Source organism: Astatotilapia calliptera, chromosome 4 (genome assembly GCF_964374335.1).
Source record: "Astatotilapia calliptera chromosome 4, fAstCal68.1, whole genome shotgun sequence".
Lineage (NCBI taxonomy): Eukaryota > Metazoa > Chordata > Actinopteri > Cichliformes > Cichlidae > Astatotilapia > Astatotilapia calliptera.
In genome coordinates, this window is record NC_137425.1 from 11,860,385 (window position 1) to 11,880,030 (window position 19,646).

A 19,646-nucleotide genomic window follows, 5' to 3' on the forward strand; every position below is an offset into this window, starting at 1 on the left:
GCTGGCTTGACCGCGGCTCACAAATGACGGCTCACTTTACCGCAGTCTGTAATCGCACTGGGCAATTAGTGATACAAAAAACCTGTTTTATCCTGTGAATAAAAGTATATGTTTTTGTCAATGTACCATAATAACAGAAGCGAAACGCAATATTGTGTCAGGACAATTCACTATTTATGCACAATAAATAAAGGAGCATAGCGCGACAATTTCTGTTCAGCGCCAGACTTGCTTGTACCCTATATCACTAATTATGTTATGAAAATGACGTATTAACTACTAAAAAACACTGACCTTCGTGTAAATGCTTGGAGCAGACTAACCTGTGAGCTGGAGTGTTCTGGGACGTTATATTTGGTCTTTGAATGGCTGCAATCCAGGCCACCCGTTGCGTCTTTGTTACTTCGGAAACATGGCTCGAACAATTTCTCTTCAACGACGTAATCCGATAACAACCGATCTCTTTACCCGTCGGCTTCCCGTGGCTGTCATGCGACCGGCTATTGCAGTTAATAATACAACGGCTTCTTGACATTTTTGTGTTTCTTTTTATCGCTGTATAACTGATTTTAATTGAAAGCCTGCGTGCCGCTTGCCACGAGTTCCCAGAATCCTTTGCGGTTCTACCCGTGAATGACGTCACATTTTCAATCTCTATATAATATGCATGTTAAATTTTATATTTGGGGTAAAATATCAAGTCTTTTCAAGTAAACCGGTTCAAGTCCAATTCAAGTCCCAAGTCATTGGTGTAAAAGTCCAAGTCAAGTCACAAGTCTTGCAACATTTTTTCAAGTCAAGTCTAAAGTCATAAAATTAATGACTCGAGTCTGACTCGAGTCCAAGTCATGTGACTCGAGTCCACACCTCTGGCATATAGGCCTTGGAAATGTCTCACCGTGGTGAGGAGTTCAGTTGAGTGAGAAGTGGGAAGTGCCTCTTTGTGTTGTGGAGTTTTTTTTTTTTTTTTTAGTAGTTTCCTTTGTTGTTTTTGATCTCTTCTTTTCTTTTTGGCCTTATTGATACAGCGACGTTGCTGACTCTTTGTGTTAAGATTATTTGCAATAAAACCATATTATATGCTAAACACCTCTGTCTGCTTTCCTTTTCATTCTGTTCTGGACCCATTTGTTACCGGCCACCACACTCGCAACTCGAAGAATTCCTTCGTGGGGACGTAACATGCCAGCAGGAAAACATGCCATGTTCCCAAGTGCAGATCATCTCAAACTGGTTGCTGGAACATGATAATGAGTTCACTGTACAGGAATGCCGTCTACAGATTCAACAGATCTCAATATCTCAATAGACCACTGGGATGAGGTGGGTTTGTGACTCAGTGCCACAAAGAATTAAGAAGGCCCAATCCTGTACTAGCAAAGTGTACCTAATAAAGTGCCCAGTGAGTGTATGTGCATGAAAAGACAGGGTTATGCCAGTAGTTAACTTTCTCATGCCTTATCTGTCCTTTCTTTAATAGATAAAACACTGAATCACATGTCAAACTGTGGTTACTGAACGTTATATTACTGAAACACTGTTGCAGATATTAGGCTACATACAAAATAGCAAGGGGCACCTCCTCAATGTGAGTCACTGCTGTACTATAAGAGTAATTTTCCACAGCAGGTCTGTGCTTTTCAGAAAACGCTTCAGTGCTCTTACAGAGTGTCCACACGAAACTCTGACTAGCACAGATTAGGCCCGAAGCAGACTACATTTTCTGTGCCCCTCTTAGTCTGAAAGGAGAGATTAGGAGAGGATTAGAGCCCACTGGACCAGCTGGCCTCCAAATTCATCCTTAAAATATCTCAGGAATGTCGATATCCTTTCTCCTGACGGGAACCGTAAAACCTGACGGAGGCGCTGTTTCATGCAACGCCATCAGCAGGTTGCTGCTGTAGGTAAGAGCTTCACAGGGAGTAAAAACTACGGCTAAAGTTGTGCAGATTGGAGCAAATAAGGCAAACCTGGCATCTTGTTATTATTATCATTATCGTTAATTTTTTAGAAACTGAATGAACTTTGGAAGGAATTTCTGAATATAAATATTATTGCATAAAGGTGATTAAAAGCTTTAAGGTCTGATTTTTTTTTTTCCTGATGGAAACAGGATAGATCGGCGCTGCTCTGCTTTAGCAAAGTGCGCATTTTATTCTACTTTGTACGCACAAAGGAGGTTCTGTTCGCCCCGCTGCAGGTAGATAACTGTGCTCAGGTATTGTAACACGAAACTCAACCACGTGACCAATGGCGAAGTGAGGAGTAGACGAGGGGAAAAAAAGAGCTTTAGATGAAAGACCAACTCATAGGACAGCCGAGGATGTAGTCTCGGGTAATTCAGGTAGGCTTGTTCTGATAGAAGTCGGCTGAGGATGTTACCTGTACTTTTCACCCGACTCATATGTGTTGCGGTTTCATTTTTGACAAGGTGAGGCGGAAGCAGTTGACGCGTAAAGAATCAACCTGTTCGATGTTCCTCGTTTTGCCTCGACCATCTGGAAGCAGTCGGATGAAGGGTGTGTGTAAGTCTTTGAAAAGAATCACGTTACAGCATATTGTCATTTGATAGTGTAATGATGTTTTTTAGGAGGTGTTAGAGCTGTGTTCTTCTGTTAGGCCAGTAAAAATATTATTGCGCAGGTTTAGAGGTGATTCAACATCAGGCTGAATGTGACTCAGTAGTTGTGGTTTTCTCTGCCTGACTCAGCTTGCGATTAAAACAGTCTATCAGTGTCTGAGTGAACTGGAGAGGATATTTGCGTTTGCACTGCTGATAGTTGTGTGTCTTTAGCTGTTCAAATGGAGGCAGTAAATCCTCACGGCGGCTGTCTGTGAATGAAATGGACCCAAGCTGATGCCCCGACTGTACCAGTCTGCCCCCATTTGGCCCTGCTGGTCACGGGTAGAGATGGCAGCGTGCCTGGATGTGCTGACCATACCTGGAGCTGTGGTTGGGAGTGTTTTACTGCTGGTGCTGAGCAGTAATCCTGTGTGGGGTGAGTTGGAAGCCTTCCTCAGCACTCCCATACAAATAAGCCAGCCTTTTGACCACACCTGTGCACACGCACACATAAAAAACCTATTGCATCCTGTGATGACACATAAAAAAACTTAGGAAGCTTTGCTAAGAAACTGTGAAACATGTCAGCACTGCCTAATAACATAAGACTAAGATAAGAATTTATAGGAACAAGCTCCCCATTGAGTGGGAGTAATATACAAAAAAGCAATTTTAAAGATGTTGCGGTGCCGTGTAAACTAATGTCATGATTTAAAAATCATTTGAACTAGATTTTCACACGATACTGAACATCTCGCAGAGTCATTACAGCTAAAAAGGAGAGGTGTTTTGTACTATAAGTGCAGTACAAAACACAGTATATCTGATGGGTATAGTTACATTGGGGTGGGGGACTGTTGAGCCACTGGAATCTCCTATCAAACAAGAATGAGAGGAAATGTGATTTCAAAACTGCAGCAATTGTTCTCCTCAGTTCCCAGACATTTTAACTGGTAAATGAAGGTGATGCTACACAGTAAGACACAGACCCCTGTCCCACTGCTGTGAGAAACTGTTGCATTTGTCAGTTTGAATCCTACTTTAAGTTGTGAACATGGCTGCCCCCGTCTGTAACCTTTGTTATCAAGTCGTACCTTTGTCCTTGGCAAGTTTACTATTTACCCAAGCAAATGATTGACTCAGAAACTATGGGGAGGGCTTAAGTTTCCAAAACAAAACTTTCTCATTAACACGATTTTTTGAATGATGAACACACACACACAAAGAAACACAAAGAAACAAATAGATTTGAGTTGGGTTTTTTTCTCACATTTCAAAGTAGTGTGCTGTTTGACTCAGCTAATTGTGACTGCGGTATACCGTGCATTCCTGAGCTTCTCCTCCTCCCTATTCGCTCTGGTCAAGAAGCTCCAGTGGGGCTTTATGATGTAACTGAGTAATCACATGGCTGCTCACAGATGAAATGGCTGGTAGCGATACTGGAATGCTTACAAGTGTCAGGTGCTTAGAAAGTGGACGAGGTTGAAATGAACTTCTGCTTTACTGTGGTACTTCCTCTTATGTGCTTTTCATTACGCATGTATGTATAAGGGTAGATACAATCATGATAACATGTAGAAGCGATACACTTTTCCTCTTTTAGACATTATTTTTGACACTCATGTCTCTGTCGTGGTTCAAAAACAGTTTTGCACTTTACTAAGAAGCCAGCTTTTCAAGATCCTTTCACATTCCTGCATTCATCTGCATATGAATGTGTCAAACACTTTGGTTACATGTGAAAATTATTCTTCATTCTCACTGAGAGTTACATGAGTAGCTTTAAAAAAAAAGAAAAAAAGTACGGTATTATACTTCTTTGCAAAGACTGGAACTTTCAAAAGTCTCCCCCAGTTGCCAGGAAACAGACTCATTACTTTAAATGTTATGAGTGCACATTCACACGTGCTTGTAAGTGGTTACTCTGAAAGTTTAAATGCATTTGCCAATTAAAATAAAAGATCTTATCTAAATACAGAGAGCCCCATAATATTTAAACACATTTTAATTATATACATCAGTTTACATACAAAATGGAGTTTTTAAATGATGATTTCATTTATTAAGAGAAAAAAGCTGTACAAACCTACATGGCTCTATGTTAAGAAATATTTTTAACTCATGAATTAACTGTGATTAAGCCCTTTTTTTCTTGTGGGTGGGGGGGACTGAGTTTAGAGCCATTACTCAAAAATGGTGAAAACTTGGAAGAGGAGTGGTTGGCCTACAAAAATTACTCTAAGACCACATTGACAATTGACCCGCGAGCTCGCAGATTAACCCAGAACAACATCTAAAGAACTGCAGGCCTCTCTTGCCTCTGTTAAGGTCAGAGTTCATGATTCAACAATAAGAAAGACAAAAATGGGATCCATGGGAGAGTTCCAAGATGATAATCCACTGCTGACCGAAAAGAACACAAAGTCTCACATTTGTCAATAAAACATTTTGTTGATCCCCAAGACTTTTGGAAAAAATATTCTGTGGGCTGAGGGGAAAAATCACCAACGGTCAAACATGGTGAGGGTAGTGTGATGGTCTGGGCCTGCTTTGCTGCTTCAGGACCTCAACAGCATCTAATTGATGGATCCATTGATTTTACTCTTTACTGGAAAAACCTCAAAGGAGTCTATCCGACCGTCAGTTTGTTTGAAGCTCAACTTGGATTATGTAGCAGGACAATGATCCAAAACACAGCAGCAGGTTCACATCTGTATGACTCAATAAAACCAGAAAACAAAAACAAAATAAAGGTTTTGGAGCAGCCTAGCCAAAGTCCAGCCTTAAATCTGATTAAGATGCTTCAGCGTGACCTTGAACAGTGATGTTCCTGCTGAGAACCCCTACAATGTGGCTGAATCAAAAAAAAAAAATGCAAAGAAGAGTGAGCCAAAATTCCTCCACGGCAATGTGAAAGACTCAGTGCCAGTTACTGCAAACACTTGATTGCAGTTATTGCTGCCAAGGCTGGCACAGCCAGTTATTAGGTTTTGGGGGCCATTACTGTACACAGGGCTAGATAGGTTTGGATAACTTTTATAATCAATAAAATCACAATTTAAAAACTGCATTTTGTATTTACTTGGGTTATTTGTGTCTAATATTGAAAATTGTTTGAGGATTTGAAGCATAATAAATATGTTAAAACATTTTTTGGAAAGGGAACAAATACTGTTCCACTGATATAACATTCATTATGTTTCTGCTCCTTTCACAGGGAATATGACCTTAAGTGCAAGTGACACCCAATCTAATAACACTACAGTAAGTGACAAATATTTTCAAGAACAGTAAATAACTTTGGTATGTAATTAGACTTTAAGTGTTATATTATCCTGTTTGCAGGGACCCAACATCGCAGCCATTGTGGCCCCTACAGTCACCTTGGGAGTGCTGGCTATAGTCTCGGCTTTTCTCGTCTGGTTGTTCTGCGTGGTCAAAAAGAAGAGGCAGACCGAAGGGACGTACAGACCCAGCGCTGAGGAGCAGTCTGGTGCACGCAGCATTGCCGCACCGGATGCACTAAAATTACCAAAGGAGGAAAGACTCATTTGAGGTTTTGTGGAACACCTTGTAAGGACACAGGCTGCAAACACTTGCACGGCAGCCTTCCTGTGTGACGAGGCTCTCAGATTGGGGCTTGACCACTGAGAGAAAACTGTCTCCAGGTTTAAGAGAGGACAAAGAGAGATCTTTGAAACCGTACAACATGATGCATTTTCTTGCCGCTCCATTTCAACAAGCACTGAATTGTTCTTGCTTGGTAAGCCGAAGAGAAGCGCCCAAAGGGATTTTTCTCTGACTTTTAAGAACAACTGAACATTTCAAAGAGGTCTAAATGTTTATTCTGCACAAGTTAAAAAAACAAAAAGCTACAGTATTTTATCGCCACTAATGATTTTAGTTTAGCGACACTTCTTTTTGCCAGCTGCCTTAAGTCCTAATTACTTGCTGGATTTGATTCTGTCTAAAATTTCAATGCAAAATCTGCTGACCTTTAACCTCAAACTTTTTGCGTTTTTAGTCAATCGCATTTGAAAAGGAAAGAGTTTCTATTTATGAGTTTAATAAAAAGATCTTATCCTCGTGAAAACTAGTTTTTTACAAAGCTGCTCTGAGCTAAAAAAAAGAAGTCAGGTTATAACTAGAAATCAGAAGCAACTGTTTACACTTGACATCTCTTTGAATAACAACACTAATTTAAAGACAGGCCATCAATAATTCACCAGATCATATGTATAGCACATAATTGACTGTAATCAAGTAGAGATGTTTTACAATGTCACCACGTGTTTATTTATGCATTTGTCAAATAACTGAATATTTGTTTAATATTTGTGTAATTAAACTTTACAAAGCATTTAAAGTCTCACGAGTCCTCCCCAAGTGGATCAGCAGCGGTGTTTATGTATAAAATCCCAGTAAAAATAGGATATAGGGTGCTGGTTTAGCTGGGTAGGTAGAGCAGGCGATCTATATGTTGTAGGTCTTTCCTTCTTCTGTCCACTGTCCTGTTACGCAAAAGGCTAAAAATAACAATAAGGAAATAGCACATGCCTGAAAAGGTTGAGCAGCGATGGAAAAAATGCAAACAAGTCCACAGCTATTGTATGTATTAGTGTACAGAGGCTGATGATAAAATAGCTATGCAGATAAGCATTTTCAGTAACCACAGAGTGTAAAGTTCAGGCTCTCGGTGTACATGAGAAAAGCACTGAAATGCTCGACTCGTTAGCCTGTAGTAAAAAAGTTGTTAACTGTATGATGCAAGGAAAATTCACAGGGTCACTTTTTTCATAATTTTTTTTAAATGAGCAGGTCTTTATGTCTTATTCCCCACACAAATGCGTATCCTGGTTTTCAGTGGCTTCTGCATGTAAATGACTCACGGAAACACGCAGTCATGTGACGTCAGCATTATCACTGCGAGGAAAGAAGGTTCCTCACATACAGGCAGATCAAGTTGGTTAGATTTCAAAGACTGGAAAAAAAGCTAGTGAGACACGTGTCGAAAGACCCCAGAACAACTGAATGACTTAGTTGAGTCAGAAATTGCAGTCTGAAAGAAGATGATCATTAGAACCTTGCACAGGAATGGACTCAGATGTTGTAGACCAAGAAAAACTCCATTTGTGTAAAAGAGACACCTTCAAGCCAGACTGAAGTATGCTACAGTAAGGACAACCTGGAGAAAGATTATGCATACTGGAAGCACATCCTTTGGTCAGATGAGATTAAACCCTTTTGGCCACAGAGCCACTGCTTACATTTGGAGAAAGAAAGATAGAATTTAGAGACCAAAGAAACAGCATCCCAACAATGAAACACGGTGGTGGGAGTATTATGCTGTGTGGATGCTTCGATGTGTCTAGGACTGAGAATCTTGTCAAGGTGGAAGGACTCATGAAGAAAAAATGATATGGGAAGATTATGAAAGAAAACCTCAAGCAGTCAGAAATAAACAGAGTCTGGATGCAAGATATATCTTCCAACACTCCTGATCACCAAAGTGAATGTTACTGACTGTCCTACACTTGAATCTCATTGAAAATCTATGAAGTGAAGAACATTAAATCTGGAGAAGCTTGAGAGATTCACCAAACCATTATGTATATTTAGGATAATTCTCTTAAAGAAGTATACATCCGGCAGTGTATTAGTAAACATTGTGTAGCACAAGTCCTTGTAGCTATATGTTGTAGAATAGACTTGCTAACTAGGAGTTTTAATGCTGTAAGGTGAAGAGAAATCTTGGATCGCACGTCAAATTAATCAGTAAAAGAAAACAAACAAAAACCCCCAAAGAGGCATTAATTTGGCATTTAAATTAGATTTTATTCTTTCGCCAGTTTCAAGGCTTCACAGTTAAAATCACTTGCTTTTGACTTCGGCAAGGCAATGACAGGACAGATGTGAGGATGTCAGTAGTTCCGTGCATTCACGACATACAAAAACATTTGAACCAAAAACTTCACTAGCACCAGTTAACACCAATGTCTAACACTAGAGCAACAGTGATCTGTTCAAGTGTGGCGAACCATTCAATTCATGATGGGGGGGGGAGTGAAAAGGGGGGGTAATGGGCGAGGTGAAAGGAGCTCAGGGAGCCAGTTGCGCGGAGGTTTTATGCAACTTCCTCCTCTCCCTCTTCCTCGAACTCTCCTTCCTCAGCGGTGGCATCCTGGTACTGCTGATACTCGGACACCAAGTCGTTCATGTTGCTCTCGGCTTCGGTGAACTCCATCTCATCCATACCTTCGCCCGTGTACCAGTGGAGGAAGGCCTTACGACGGAACATGGCGGTGAACTGCTCGGAGATGCGCTTGAACAGCTCCTGGATGGCGGTGCTGTTGCCAATGAAAGTGGCGGCCATTTTGAGGCCACGGGGTGGGATGTCACAGACGGCGGTCTTCACATTGTTCGGGATCCATTCGACAAAGTAGCTGCTGTTCTTGTTCTGCACATTCAGCATCTGCTCATCCACCTCCTTCATGGACATGCGACCTCTAAAGACTGCGGCCACGGTCAGGTAGCGGCCGTGGCGTGGGTCGCAGGCAGCCATCATGTTCTTGGCATCGAACATCTGCTGAGTGAGCTCAGGCACAGACAGTGAGCGATACTGCTGGCTGCCCCTGCTGGTGAGCGGGGCGAACCCTGGCATGAAGAAGTGCAGACGGGGGAAGGGCACCATGTTGACGGCTAGTTTGCGGAGATCGGCGTTGAGCTGGCCAGGGAAACGCAGACAGGTGGTCACCCCGCTCATGGTGGCGGACACCAAATGGTTGAGATCTCCGTAGGTTGGAGTGGTGAGTTTGAGCGTGCGGAAGCAGATGTCATAGAGGGCTTCATTGTCAATACAGTAGGTTTCATCTGTGTTCTCTACCAGCTGGTGGACAGAGAGGGTGGCGTTGTAAGGCTCCACCACGGTGTCAGACACTTTGGGGGAAGGCACCACGCTAAAGGTGTTCATGATGCGATCGGGGTACTCCTCGCGAATCTTGCTAATCAGCAGGGTGCCCATGCCGGAGCCAGTGCCTCCGCCCAGAGAGTGAGTGAGCTGGAAGCCCTGGAGGCAATCGCAGCTCTCAGCCTCTTTCCTCACTACATCCAGAACAGAGTCCACCAGCTCTGCTCCCTCAGTGTAGTGGCCCTTGGCCCAGTTATTTCCAGCTCCACTCTGGCCTGTAGTCAAAAATATTCCAATTTATAATGTAAGATGCACAGGAAAGACATAGCATAGTATGCTCGATTAACAAAATTCACCCAGCTTACCAAAGACAAAGTTGTCTGGTCTGAAGATCTGTCCAAAGGGACCAGACCTCACCGAATCCATCGTTCCAGGCTCCAGATCCACCAGGATGGCTCGTGGAACGTATTTTCCACCTAAACCAGTCAAAAGTGAATGAACAATATAATTCCTTGTAATTTTAAGAGGCACGCTGGATGTGATGTAAAACAGAGATATGTATGCGAATCAGTCTGTACGGCAGCAGAGGTGAATCTGCAACCAACCTGTGGCCTCATTGTAGTAGACGCTGATCCTGTCTAGCTGCAGGTCGCTGTCTCCATGGTAGGTACCGGTGGGATCAATGCCGTGCTCATCGCTAATCACCTCCCAGAACTGAAACAAAACAAGCGTGGTAGGAGAGGAAGGTGGGATGCAAGTTCATTCCAGTTACGTATTTGCTGATATACTTTTAATTACATTTCTAGAAAGCTTAGTGTGTATTTCTGGTGCATGTAGAGTCAAAAGAGCAGTCTATTAGTCTGATCTGGCAGATGGCAATAATCTGAAAAGTAAAAACGTCTTTGGTGCCATATAGCCAACAAGATTAATTATACTAAAGATATAATCCATGCCAGTGTTAAAATGATAATACTGCAGTTTGATTCAGTTTAAATTTAGACATTTTTTTTCAGAAGCAAGTGGCTGGAAAAGAATCAGGCAAAAATAGGTCATAAATATGGAGGGGGAGGGGCGGCTGCTCCTACATCTACAATAAGGTTTCATTACTATTCCAGTCAATCGCTGATATACTCGCATGGGAAATTCGACAAAAATGTGGCGATATTAAATGCGAGTTATGCATGGAATTATTAAAGCATAAAGTCGCATAAATCTTAATTTCTTAATTTCTCCTGCATATACCAGTGCATGAATCAGTCTTGTCCTCGGTGTGAAACCCTGCACGGAATGCCAATGAGCAAATCGTCTGTGGATTGATTCTCCCTCTCTCTGGAATGTAATGAGCTTTAAGAAGAAAATACGCCGCACAGAGTTTGTTCTAGAGAATTTCTGGAAGATGGATTAGGGGAGCTCCTCTGAGTGCCTGCATGACAGCCGGCACACGGCTCACCGGATTGAAAAAAACCGAAATAGAGCAAAAGAAATCAGAAAGAAATACCTTGGCTCCAATCTGGTTTCCGCACTGGCCGGCCTGCAAGTGCACAATTTCGCGCATTTTGGACAGGTGGGTAAGAGGACGGTCGAGTAGGAGACGGGAATCTGAGCAGAGGAGATTCACAGGATGATGGCTCCTGCAGTCGATCGTCCGGGATTTTGTTGCACCGCCTCTAAGACCGTCTACTGGGCTGAAACGGTGGTGCAACTTGACGTCATCGCCATGGCAACCAAAGACTGGAGGAGAGAGGGAGGAACCAAAAGCGGTGGAAATGGCGGATAGGATGCGAGGAAGCTGCATCAGGTGTCAATAGGTCGTCTCGTTATTCTCACGGACTCAGTGACCCCACACCCCAAAAAAAAATATTCACATGAAACAACACCAGTCATCCAGCTGCCTTAAAGTGATATGTAGAGACTATTTGGTACTTTTGAACGCATTAACTTGATGTTATCCCCCCCCCCAAAAAAAAGGTTAAAAAAAGCCACATCATGATTCCCTCCATAATATCAGTGCTTGACCCATTTCTGTCTGACCCAGGATGGCTTTTGCCGTGCTTATTTTTATCTTCATCTCGTGTGGCTGAATATGTTTCTGGAACACAATTCATGGTTTGCACACAAGAAGTAAAGAGGAAAAGCAGAAACATTCACGTCAGTCTGAGGCCTTACATGTCTGACGTTTTAATATTAGTAAATATGTAAGCCTGTGGCCTTATGAAAATGCACCAACACAGTGCAGGCATTATTGAAAAAAAGAAAGCCAGTTTTTTAAAGTTGCAGTTACATTTTGCACAGGATATCATGGCTACCTGTTTATATATAAAGATCCTTTCATTTTGTTATACATTGGATACATCTAAAGCTTCTTACAGAATAATTGCTGCCTTCTCCTCAGACTTAAACCGTACTAAAAGTACGATTTCAGATGAAATGCTGTCTGCATTTAATCTATTTTTGGCTGCCACCTATTTTATATTCTGCCCATCTTGAGCTGCGCACCTTTTTCTTTTTTCTTTTTGAAGATCGTAAAAGGTGTCTCTTTTATCATTTTGTACCCAGCACGTTAATTTTCACAAGTCTTAAAATGTGGCCTGCTGTCGTTGCTGACGGCAGGTTTAGCTTGTTTGTGTCGAAACTCAACAGCTACAAGAGCTAAGCCTTACTATGAATGGAAACATGGGGAATGAGGAGCCACTCAGTTCACCGATGTATGAGTTTGGATGTTGTTTTTTCCCCTTTTTTTACAGTTTGATTTTTTTTTAAACTTCCCAGTCTGTAATTGAATGGTGAGTTTTTAAGTATGGAGATTAAGGCCAGGTAAAAACAAAGGTTTGCTGGTGGGATGGGCTGTCAACGCTAAAACAGTCACATCCTGAATGATTACATTCCAGACCTGCTCTGAGTTACCAGCTACCCTCCACCATTCTTCAACAACTAGCCAATGGGGCTTTATTTCCTGCTTTCCAGCTATGCTGCATGCAGGCTCTTTCTTTTTTTTCAGCTGCTGCATGATTCATGTTACTCCCACAGTAGACATGCACAGGAAAAACAGCATTTGGAACTTCATGTCAAGAACAATAGTTAAGCTGTCCATACGCTTTAAGGCTTTCTGGGGACAAGTTTAATTAGGTGTGATAATGCTACTATGTTGTTGCTGTTTACCGTGGAGTCATTAAGGACTTAAACTCGAGGACTTGTTGGTTGGAGTTGTGGATTTATTCTATATACGTGACGAGCTCTTGGCCATGTCACTCCCAGAGGAGGATCTTACGTGCCCAGTGTGCTGTGACATTTTCACAGACCCTGTTCTGTTGTCATGCAGTCACAGCTTTTGCAGGGGCTGTCTAAAACATTGCTGGGACACAGGGATACGAGAGTGTCCAGTTTGTAGGAAAAAAGCTTCAAAGTGCAACCCTCCATGCAACTTGGCGCTAAAAAATGTTTGCGAGGCTGTTCTTCAGGTCAGGAGGCTGAGCTCAGTGGAAGGGGAAGACAAGGTGAACTGCAATCTTCATGGAGAGAAGCTGAAACTCTTCTGCCTCAATGACAAACAGCCCATCTGCGTGGTGTGTCAGTCGTCCAAACTGCACAAGACCCACGACTGCTCGCCTATAGATGAGGCACTGCTGGACTGCAAGGTGAGGGAGACAAACATAGCTATTGGTTATCTTAACAAATTCTGCAGTTTGCTTTTAAGGTAACACCTTATGGTAGAATGCTGCTCCACAAGTCAGGCCTGAATGTAATGCACCCTTTCAGGGATTAACTCAGATCTGCAGTACCTAAAGTACTTTACACATTAAATTTGGTGTCTGTTGACTGAGGCCTGCTTTACTTCCAGGACGAACTTGCTTTATCCCTCAAGAGCCTGCAAGAAAAGCTGGACAACCTCAAAAGAATTAACATGCCGTCCAATAACACACTAATGTGCATCAAGGTAACCTGTGATGAGCTGACAGATGTTTCATATTTGTCAGGAAAATATGCCTGACCTAATAAAAGAGCTTGTGATAATCCCCCCCCACAGAGTCAGGCGCTGGAGACACAGAAAATGATCAAGAACCATTTTGAGCAGCTGCATCAAGTCCTCTACCACGAAGAGTCGGCTAGATTAGCTGCTGTGAAAAAAGAGGAAGAAGAAAAGATAGCAGGGATGAAGGAGAAAATGAAAGAGCTTTCAGCTGAGGTGACGTGTCTTACGGAGACCATCGCCATCATACAGGAACAGCTGAAAGAAGACGATATGGTTTTGTTGAAGGTTTGTGTTGTCCAATTTGAAGCTTATCTCCTTATTGTTTGCAAAAAGCCTCTGCCTTAACATGTTTTTTTTTCTCTCCCCCAGAATTTTAAAGACACACAAGACCGGTAGGTTTATTAAAAGGCAAACAAAAATGTGTGCAAAATATGTAATTACCTATTAATGGTCTGTGTCATTTTTTTCTTTTTTTTACATGAGTAGAGTGTAAAATGTTAAGTTTAATGGGATCTGTTCAGACTTGATTGGTATACATTCAGTTTTTGCTAAGCACATTTATCTTAATCATTAATACTTGAATAAATAAACCTTTGATTTGATATATGTCAGTTGCATTTTACCCCCAAGTTATTGTTTCATGTTTACTGAGATGAAGAATAATTTCAGTGTCACATATCCTCAGTGTAAGACATTTGTTGTTATCACAGATGTAAAAGCATAGTGCTTGGTTCAGAGAACATGTCTGGGCTGCTGATTGATGTGACTAAACACCTCTACAACCTCAAGTACAGAGTCTGGGAAAAAATCCTGGACCATGTTGATTATAGTAAGTATACCTAAATATTATTATTCGCTTTTACCTAAGAATTGCACAACAAAATATTAATAGATCATTGTTTTTGGCACATTTCCTGTCTTTTAGCTCCCATAACCTTAGATCCAAACACAGCACACCCTTGCCTCATCCTGTCTGACGATCTCACTTCCCTGCACTACTCAAAGCAGCCCAGTGTATGTCCTGACAACCCAGAGCGCTTCCATATGAGCGCTGAAGTGGTAGGCATGACCGCACTAGGCTCAGGAAGTCACCACTGGGTTGTGGAAACAGGAAGTAATCATGACTGGCTCCTGGGTGTTGCCTCCATGTCTGTACCGAGAAACACAGAGATCTCTGCCCGGCCCAAGAATGGCTTCTGGACTTTATGTTTCCGGGATGGAGACCTGAGAGCAATGACCTCCCCACCCAGCCTGCTGACAGTTTCTAGAACACCTAAGCAGGTCAAAGTTCAGCTCGATTACAACAAGGGAACGGTGTCATTTTTTGACGCCACTGACAACACACTCTTATATGCATTTACACACTCCTTCACTGAACCTTTATTTCCATATTTTTATACACAGAGCAGTCATCCATTGCGAATACTGCCAGAGAGGGTACTTGTCACAATGTTGCGGCAATAAGTGGACGACTCATTTATTCTTTATCAAGCGAGAAAATGTAATCCCGGGATGAAATGAATGTCAAACTATCAAAGTGGGGAGGAGTGACCTGCTGTAATGTTACCACTGAAGCAGTCATTTTACTGTAATGGGAATATTGCTCCTTCTTCAGGCTTGATGTATACTCACTGGACACTATATCAGGTACACCTTGCTAGTACAATGTCGGACCTCCTTTGGACTTCAGAACTGCCCTAATTCTTTGTGACACAGATTCGACAAAGTGCTGGAAATATTTCTCAGAGATTTTGGTCTATGGTGACACAATAGTGTCACAGTTGTTGCAGGTTTGTCATCCGTGATTCAAATCTCCTGTTCCAACCTCATCCAAAAGGTGCTCTGTTGGATTGAGATCTGGTGACTGTGGAGCTAATCTGAATACAGTGACCTCACTGTCATAAAACCCAATTTAAGAGTATTTGAACTTTGTAATATGCTGTAATATCCTGTTGGAATTGGCCATCAGCAGATGGGTACACTTTGGTCATAAAGCCCTTTGAGCGCTCCAGTAGAGTAGAAGTGCATTATATGAGAACCAGTCCATTTACCATAAAGGGATGGACATGGTCAGCAACAATACTCAAGTGGGCTGTGGCATTTTAACAGTATAAAGTGTGCCAAGAATATTCCCCACTGAACCGTTGAGACAATGCAGGATGGACCCATGCTTTCATCTTATATTAAATTCAGATCCAACCATGTGGATGTTGCATTAAAAGTCAAAACTCATCAGACCAGGGATCATTTTTCCAATTTTCTATTGTCCAGTTTTGTTCAGCCTGTATGAACTTTAGCCTCAGTTTCCTGTTTTTAGCTGACAGGACCTAATGCAGTCTTCTGCTGCTGTAGCCCATCTAATGTGTGATTCTTTGAGTTGCTGCTTTGAACTGAGAGGAAAGGCTTACTGATGCAATATAATCCCTTTTCTTTTGGACCATTCTCTTTAAACTCCAGAGATGGTTGTGTGGAAAATTCCCATTAGATCAGCAGTTTCTAAAATACTCACAATATCCCATCTGGCACCAACAGCAATCCCACGTTCAAAGTCACTTAAATCCTTTCTAATTCTGATGCTCAAGTTGAACTTCAGTAGGATGTCTTAACCATGCCTACCTACCCAAATGTATTGAACTGCTGCCATTTGATTGGCTGATTATATATTTACTTTAGCAAGCAGCTGAACAGGTGTACCTAACAAAATGTTCATTGACTGTATGTGCAACAAAAGCTAGAAGCTGGTTAGCTTAGGACAAAGATGGAAATTTCTACCCTATCTTTATCTAATGTACAAACATAATATATTTTGGTTAATTGATTTAGTTCAAAACCACAAGTATGAGAGTAACTAATAACTTTACAGGGGTAAGAAGTGTGGAATAATAACTTTCCAGAGACCCCATTAGCTCCTTGTTATAAAAACCCTTTTAAAATGATGAACTGTAAACTTTACAATCACGCTTTATGTTGGGATTTAAAGAGGATGATATAGCAGGTCTTAATTATAGGTTATAGAGGTGTTGGAAGACAGATTTAGTTGTTAAGATGGCTTTTTCAATTGGTTTGTATGCCATGTCTGCTTTATACATTTGAGCATGGCATGAATGTTCACTCAGTAGGAAAGCAAATATAGATCTGTATAAAACACATTTAACTACATTGAATAAAATCATATGTAGTGTTTTTTCCCTGTAGTGGTGCAGCTGAGTTTTTGGTGTGTGGCAAACACTAACCCTTGTTAAAAACTCACTGTTTGACTTATTCATTCATTATTATGTTGGAGAGGTATGTGGGGAATGTATACACCCCGTCCTGCACCATGCACCTTGAGAAAGACATCACACATGAAACAGATAGATGCTCCTTTTGCTATCAGTATGATGCTGATTGGGATTCTGAGCCTAAATGTCCTCACAACCTCACCACAGTCACTGGTCCACACATTCACTGGAAGGATAAAGTTTATTGATGTATTTTGTCCTCACGGTGGCGCCAAAACACAATCAAATAGTTCACATGTTCCTCGTAGAAATTCATCACATTATGAAAACATGAAATTAAAATGCTTATAATTTTAACATTGTCTACTTGTTGATTAATTATTGATTCAATCTTTGATACAGATTTCTTTCACTGATTATGAAAAAAATGCATTCAAGTAAAACGTAAACTGTGAAAAAACAAACAAACAAAGCAGGACTTTACACTCAGGATTTGACTCTCACAGTTGCAGACAATTATTTTTCATAGATTTTAATATGTGTGTTATATTTTTATATTTTGTGAATCTAAGCAGGTGGGTTTTGCTCCTGTGGATTCTGGTTCTTCTCTGCGTTGAAACAGGAAGTAATCTTTTTAATGCAGGCGTCAGAGAGGAAAGGCACCTTCTCTAGACGAGACAAGTAGACAAGGGGCTGGATTGTGCTGCTGATGTTCAGAAAGGCAAAACCCGCGGGCTGCACGTAGCAGCGAAACACATCAGGTGAGTAGTAGTCCTCAAATGGAAACAGAGCAACAAGTGGCAGGTAGTTGAACACGATGATACACAGGATAGAGAGCACCATCTTGAAGGCCTTCTTTTTCATGGGGTGCATTGCATCTTTCCCTGCACCGGTGGACTTCTTCAGTGCCCACAGGATGCTTGCGTTACACACCACCATCCAAGTAAATGTTGCCAGTACCTCACCGGTGAACAACTTTTCAAAGTTGGGGAGTCCTCCCACCATCTTGGCTGCTGAGTAGGCAAAGGTGAGGCAGAGCACCAGCACTGAGAGGCCTAACCTGTACTTGAAGTGTTTAAGTTGCCCAAAAGCGATTGGAAAGAGTACAGCTACAAAGCGATCCAAGCAGATGCAGGAGAGGAACAACGGACCGCTGGTGTCTTTCACGCCAAAGGAGAACTTAATGGCTGACCACACCTCTTTGAGCTGCCAGAGGTAGACATTAAGAAAGCTCACAGTCGTCATTGCACCAAAGTAGGCATCCATGAAGGCCAAGCAGCCCAAGAATATGTCTGAAGTGGAGGGCTCTTTGCGATTGTGGATGAGAATAGCAATGACGAGTAAGTTGGCCGGGATACCCACAATTACATTGATGCACTGCATGGCCAGGTCAAAGAGAATGGCCTCTATCAGGTTTTCGCACCCATCAATAGCACTGAAGGATGTTGCCGTGCTGTTTATGAATGCTGTGGTATTGAGAGGCAGCTGGGTCAGGATGGATGTTGAGCTGAGTGATGAATCATTTGTGTCCATGTTTGTGCTACCACAAAAATCAGCAGTCTGATGGGAGAGGAGCGAGAAGGATTATTGAGCTACTTCTGACCAGTCGTAGAAAACAGCAGCTGATACCACTGAAGCCATGCAATTATTAAAGTGTTTTGGTTTCTTTTACATCTGTGAAGCCACAGCCTGTCTGTTAATTAGAATCCCTGCTTCTGATCTGCTGAGATTCATCTTACAAGTAGAGATAAAGTAGCTCCAGAGACAGTAAAAACATGTCATAAACACCGTCAGGGCTTCTCCTTATCTGTTATCATGTTATTGTGTCTGTGCGGACTCTCCTCTGGGAAACGTGACTCCCCCTAGGAACATGTAACTCACTTAAGAGAGTCATTCTAAAAGCACCACCCTTTCACAGAAGGATAAAAAGGGCAGTGATTGCCAAATTAAAATGGAAAAGGTCATATTCTGTTCAAGATTATTGTAAGTAATGTCAGTGGGAATTTGGTCATTTCTGGGAGCTTTTAAAAGCCCATTTCTGACATTTAGCTCATCTTTAAGCTAATTTCAAAAAAGAAGGATGATAACTTGGAAAATGAATTTTATCAAAGGTGGACTGATGGAATAAAAACATTCATAAGCCACAAGCTTAGGTTCTCCGTCTTTGGGTCCTACAAGAAGATTTTTGATTTTTCTTCTGCAGTTTTTTTTGATGAATATCAGGTTTTGTTCTGGGCTTCGGGAATGTTTGCAGCAGCTCGTAGTCAGCTTGATTTGAACAATGTGAATGTTTTGTTTCAAATGGAGTACACCTGAGCTACCTCAAGTAATGGACTATAATAAGCCAGAGGCTGTGACTGTTTCTTGCCATCAAGGGAACTGTTCTGCTATAATACAGACCTTTCTTGAGCTCTGTTCCTTAGTGGGCGATGTTTCTGAGGTGCTTCTGCTGCAGGCCACAAACACTCCGGTGGGACTAATCACGGGAGGAGTAATCTTTGGCAAAGATGCTCATCCCTGGAAATGTCACATCTAATCAATTGTATTTTTCTTTGGGCAATCACTGGAAAATGAAGTCTATATTACAGAATTTACAAAGAACACATTTCTGAGGGTTTAATCAGGTGTGGATCACAGCACTGTACTGATGTTGATTTGCATTTTTAAAATTCTGATGAGGTGATTTTTGCTGATTATTGTATTGCACTGCATCCAATAATGCATGAAAGCAAAGGCTATTAAATATTTGATTTTGAAATTTCGATTACTTCTATCATGTTTTATGAAAACTCATATTGTAATTACCCACCAAAAATTATTTTTTCTTAAAAAAATTTCAGATTTGTCCTTTGCAGAATTCTAGTCACTGTAGATAATTTCATATGTTTTTTGCTTTACAGCTAAAACACGCAGAAATGCTACCGTTTGTTATTAAATAAAGTCACTCCATGCATAACGAAGATGAAGATGAAGATGTGCGCAATG

General features: G+C 41.6%; 4 protein-coding genes across 9 annotated transcripts; 2 read left to right on the plus strand and 2 right to left on the minus strand.

The window, feature by feature from the left end:
* Positions 1 to 1,635: 1,635 nt before the first annotated feature.
* On the plus strand, positions 1,636 to 6,923 carry crb3a (crumbs homolog 3a). Of its 6 annotated transcripts, none has more exons than XM_080300814.1 (5): positions 1,636 to 1,904; positions 2,432 to 2,525; positions 2,795 to 2,999; positions 5,781 to 5,827; positions 5,909 to 6,923. In XM_080300814.1, exons 3-5 carry the CDS (start codon positions 2,858 to 2,860, stop codon positions 6,116 to 6,118), a joined length of 399 nt encoding a protein of 132 aa, XP_080156940.1. In that variant the 5' UTR covers positions 1,636 to 1,904; positions 2,432 to 2,525; positions 2,795 to 2,857; the 3' UTR covers positions 6,119 to 6,923. The 6 variants fall into 6 exon arrangements, with proteins under 6 accessions (XP_080156940.1, XP_026020517.1, XP_080156939.1 ...); XM_026164732.2 differs by having other exon boundaries at positions 2,432 to 2,519; XM_080300813.1 differs by having other exon boundaries at positions 1,639 to 1,891.
* Positions 6,924 to 8,377: 1,454 nt separating this feature from the next.
* tubb4bl (tubulin, beta 4B class IVb-like) lies at positions 8,378 to 11,416 on the minus strand. The gene is made up of 4 exons (XM_026164727.2): positions 10,969 to 11,416; positions 10,076 to 10,184; positions 9,836 to 9,946; positions 8,378 to 9,745 (listed from the first exon to the last, which is right to left on the minus strand). The coding sequence occupies exons 1-4, from the start codon at positions 11,263 to 11,265 to the stop codon at positions 8,688 to 8,690; spliced, it is 1,575 nt and encodes a 524-aa protein (XP_026020512.2). The 5' UTR covers positions 11,266 to 11,416; the 3' UTR covers positions 8,378 to 8,687.
* Positions 11,417 to 11,593: 177 nt separating this feature from the next.
* LOC113020619 (zinc-binding protein A33) lies at positions 11,594 to 17,018 on the plus strand. Its single transcript, XM_026164728.2, has 6 exons — positions 11,594 to 13,105; positions 13,309 to 13,404; positions 13,495 to 13,725; positions 13,810 to 13,832; positions 14,151 to 14,269; positions 14,366 to 17,018. Exons 1-6 carry the CDS (start codon positions 12,713 to 12,715, stop codon positions 14,902 to 14,904), a joined length of 1,401 nt encoding a protein of 466 aa, XP_026020513.1. The 5' UTR covers positions 11,594 to 12,712; the 3' UTR covers positions 14,905 to 17,018.
* A 120-nt stretch (positions 17,019 to 17,138) lies between these two features.
* On the minus strand, positions 17,139 to 18,194 carry LOC113020007 (G-protein coupled receptor 183-like). Its single transcript, XM_026163680.2, has one exon. The coding sequence runs from the start codon at positions 18,192 to 18,194 to the stop codon at positions 17,229 to 17,231; it is 966 nt and encodes a 321-aa protein (XP_026019465.2). The 3' UTR covers positions 17,139 to 17,228.
* Positions 18,195 to 19,646: the final 1,452 nt, after the last annotated feature.

Excerpts from the sequence above, each read along its gene's own strand:
- crb3a (XM_080300814.1), top strand. The coding sequence starts at position 2,858 with ATGCCCCGACTGTACCAGTCTGCCCCCATTTGGCCCTGCTGGTCACGG. Across the intron at positions 3,000-5,780 it reads GAGCAGTAATCCTGTGTGGG|GGAATATGACCTTAAGTGCA; the intron begins GTGAGTTGGAAG and ends CTCCTTTCACAG. Across the intron at positions 5,828-5,908 it reads CCCAATCTAATAACACTACA|GGACCCAACATCGCAGCCAT; the intron begins GTAAGTGACAAA and ends TCCTGTTTGCAG.
- tubb4bl (XM_026164727.2), bottom strand. The coding sequence starts at position 11,265 with ATGCAGCTTCCTCGCATCCTATCCGCCATTTCCACCGCTTTTGGTTCC. Across the intron at positions 10,185-10,968 it reads GAAACCAGATTGGAGCCAAG|TTCTGGGAGGTGATTAGCGA; the intron begins GTATTTCTTTCT and ends GTTTTGTTTCAG. Across the intron at positions 9,746-9,835 it reads ACCAGACAACTTTGTCTTTG|GCCAGAGTGGAGCTGGAAAT; the intron begins GTAAGCTGGGTG and ends TTTTGACTACAG.
- LOC113020619 (XM_026164728.2), top strand. The coding sequence starts at position 12,713 with ATGTCACTCCCAGAGGAGGATCTTACGTGCCCAGTGTGCTGTGACATT. Across the intron at positions 13,726-13,809 it reads ACGATATGGTTTTGTTGAAG|AATTTTAAAGACACACAAGA; the intron begins GTTTGTGTTGTC and ends TCTCTCCCCCAG. Across the intron at positions 13,833-14,150 it reads TTTAAAGACACACAAGACCG|ATGTAAAAGCATAGTGCTTG; the intron begins GTAGGTTTATTA and ends TTGTTATCACAG.
- LOC113020007 (XM_026163680.2), bottom strand. The coding sequence starts at position 18,194 with ATGGACACAAATGATTCATCACTCAGCTCAACATCCATCCTGACCCAG.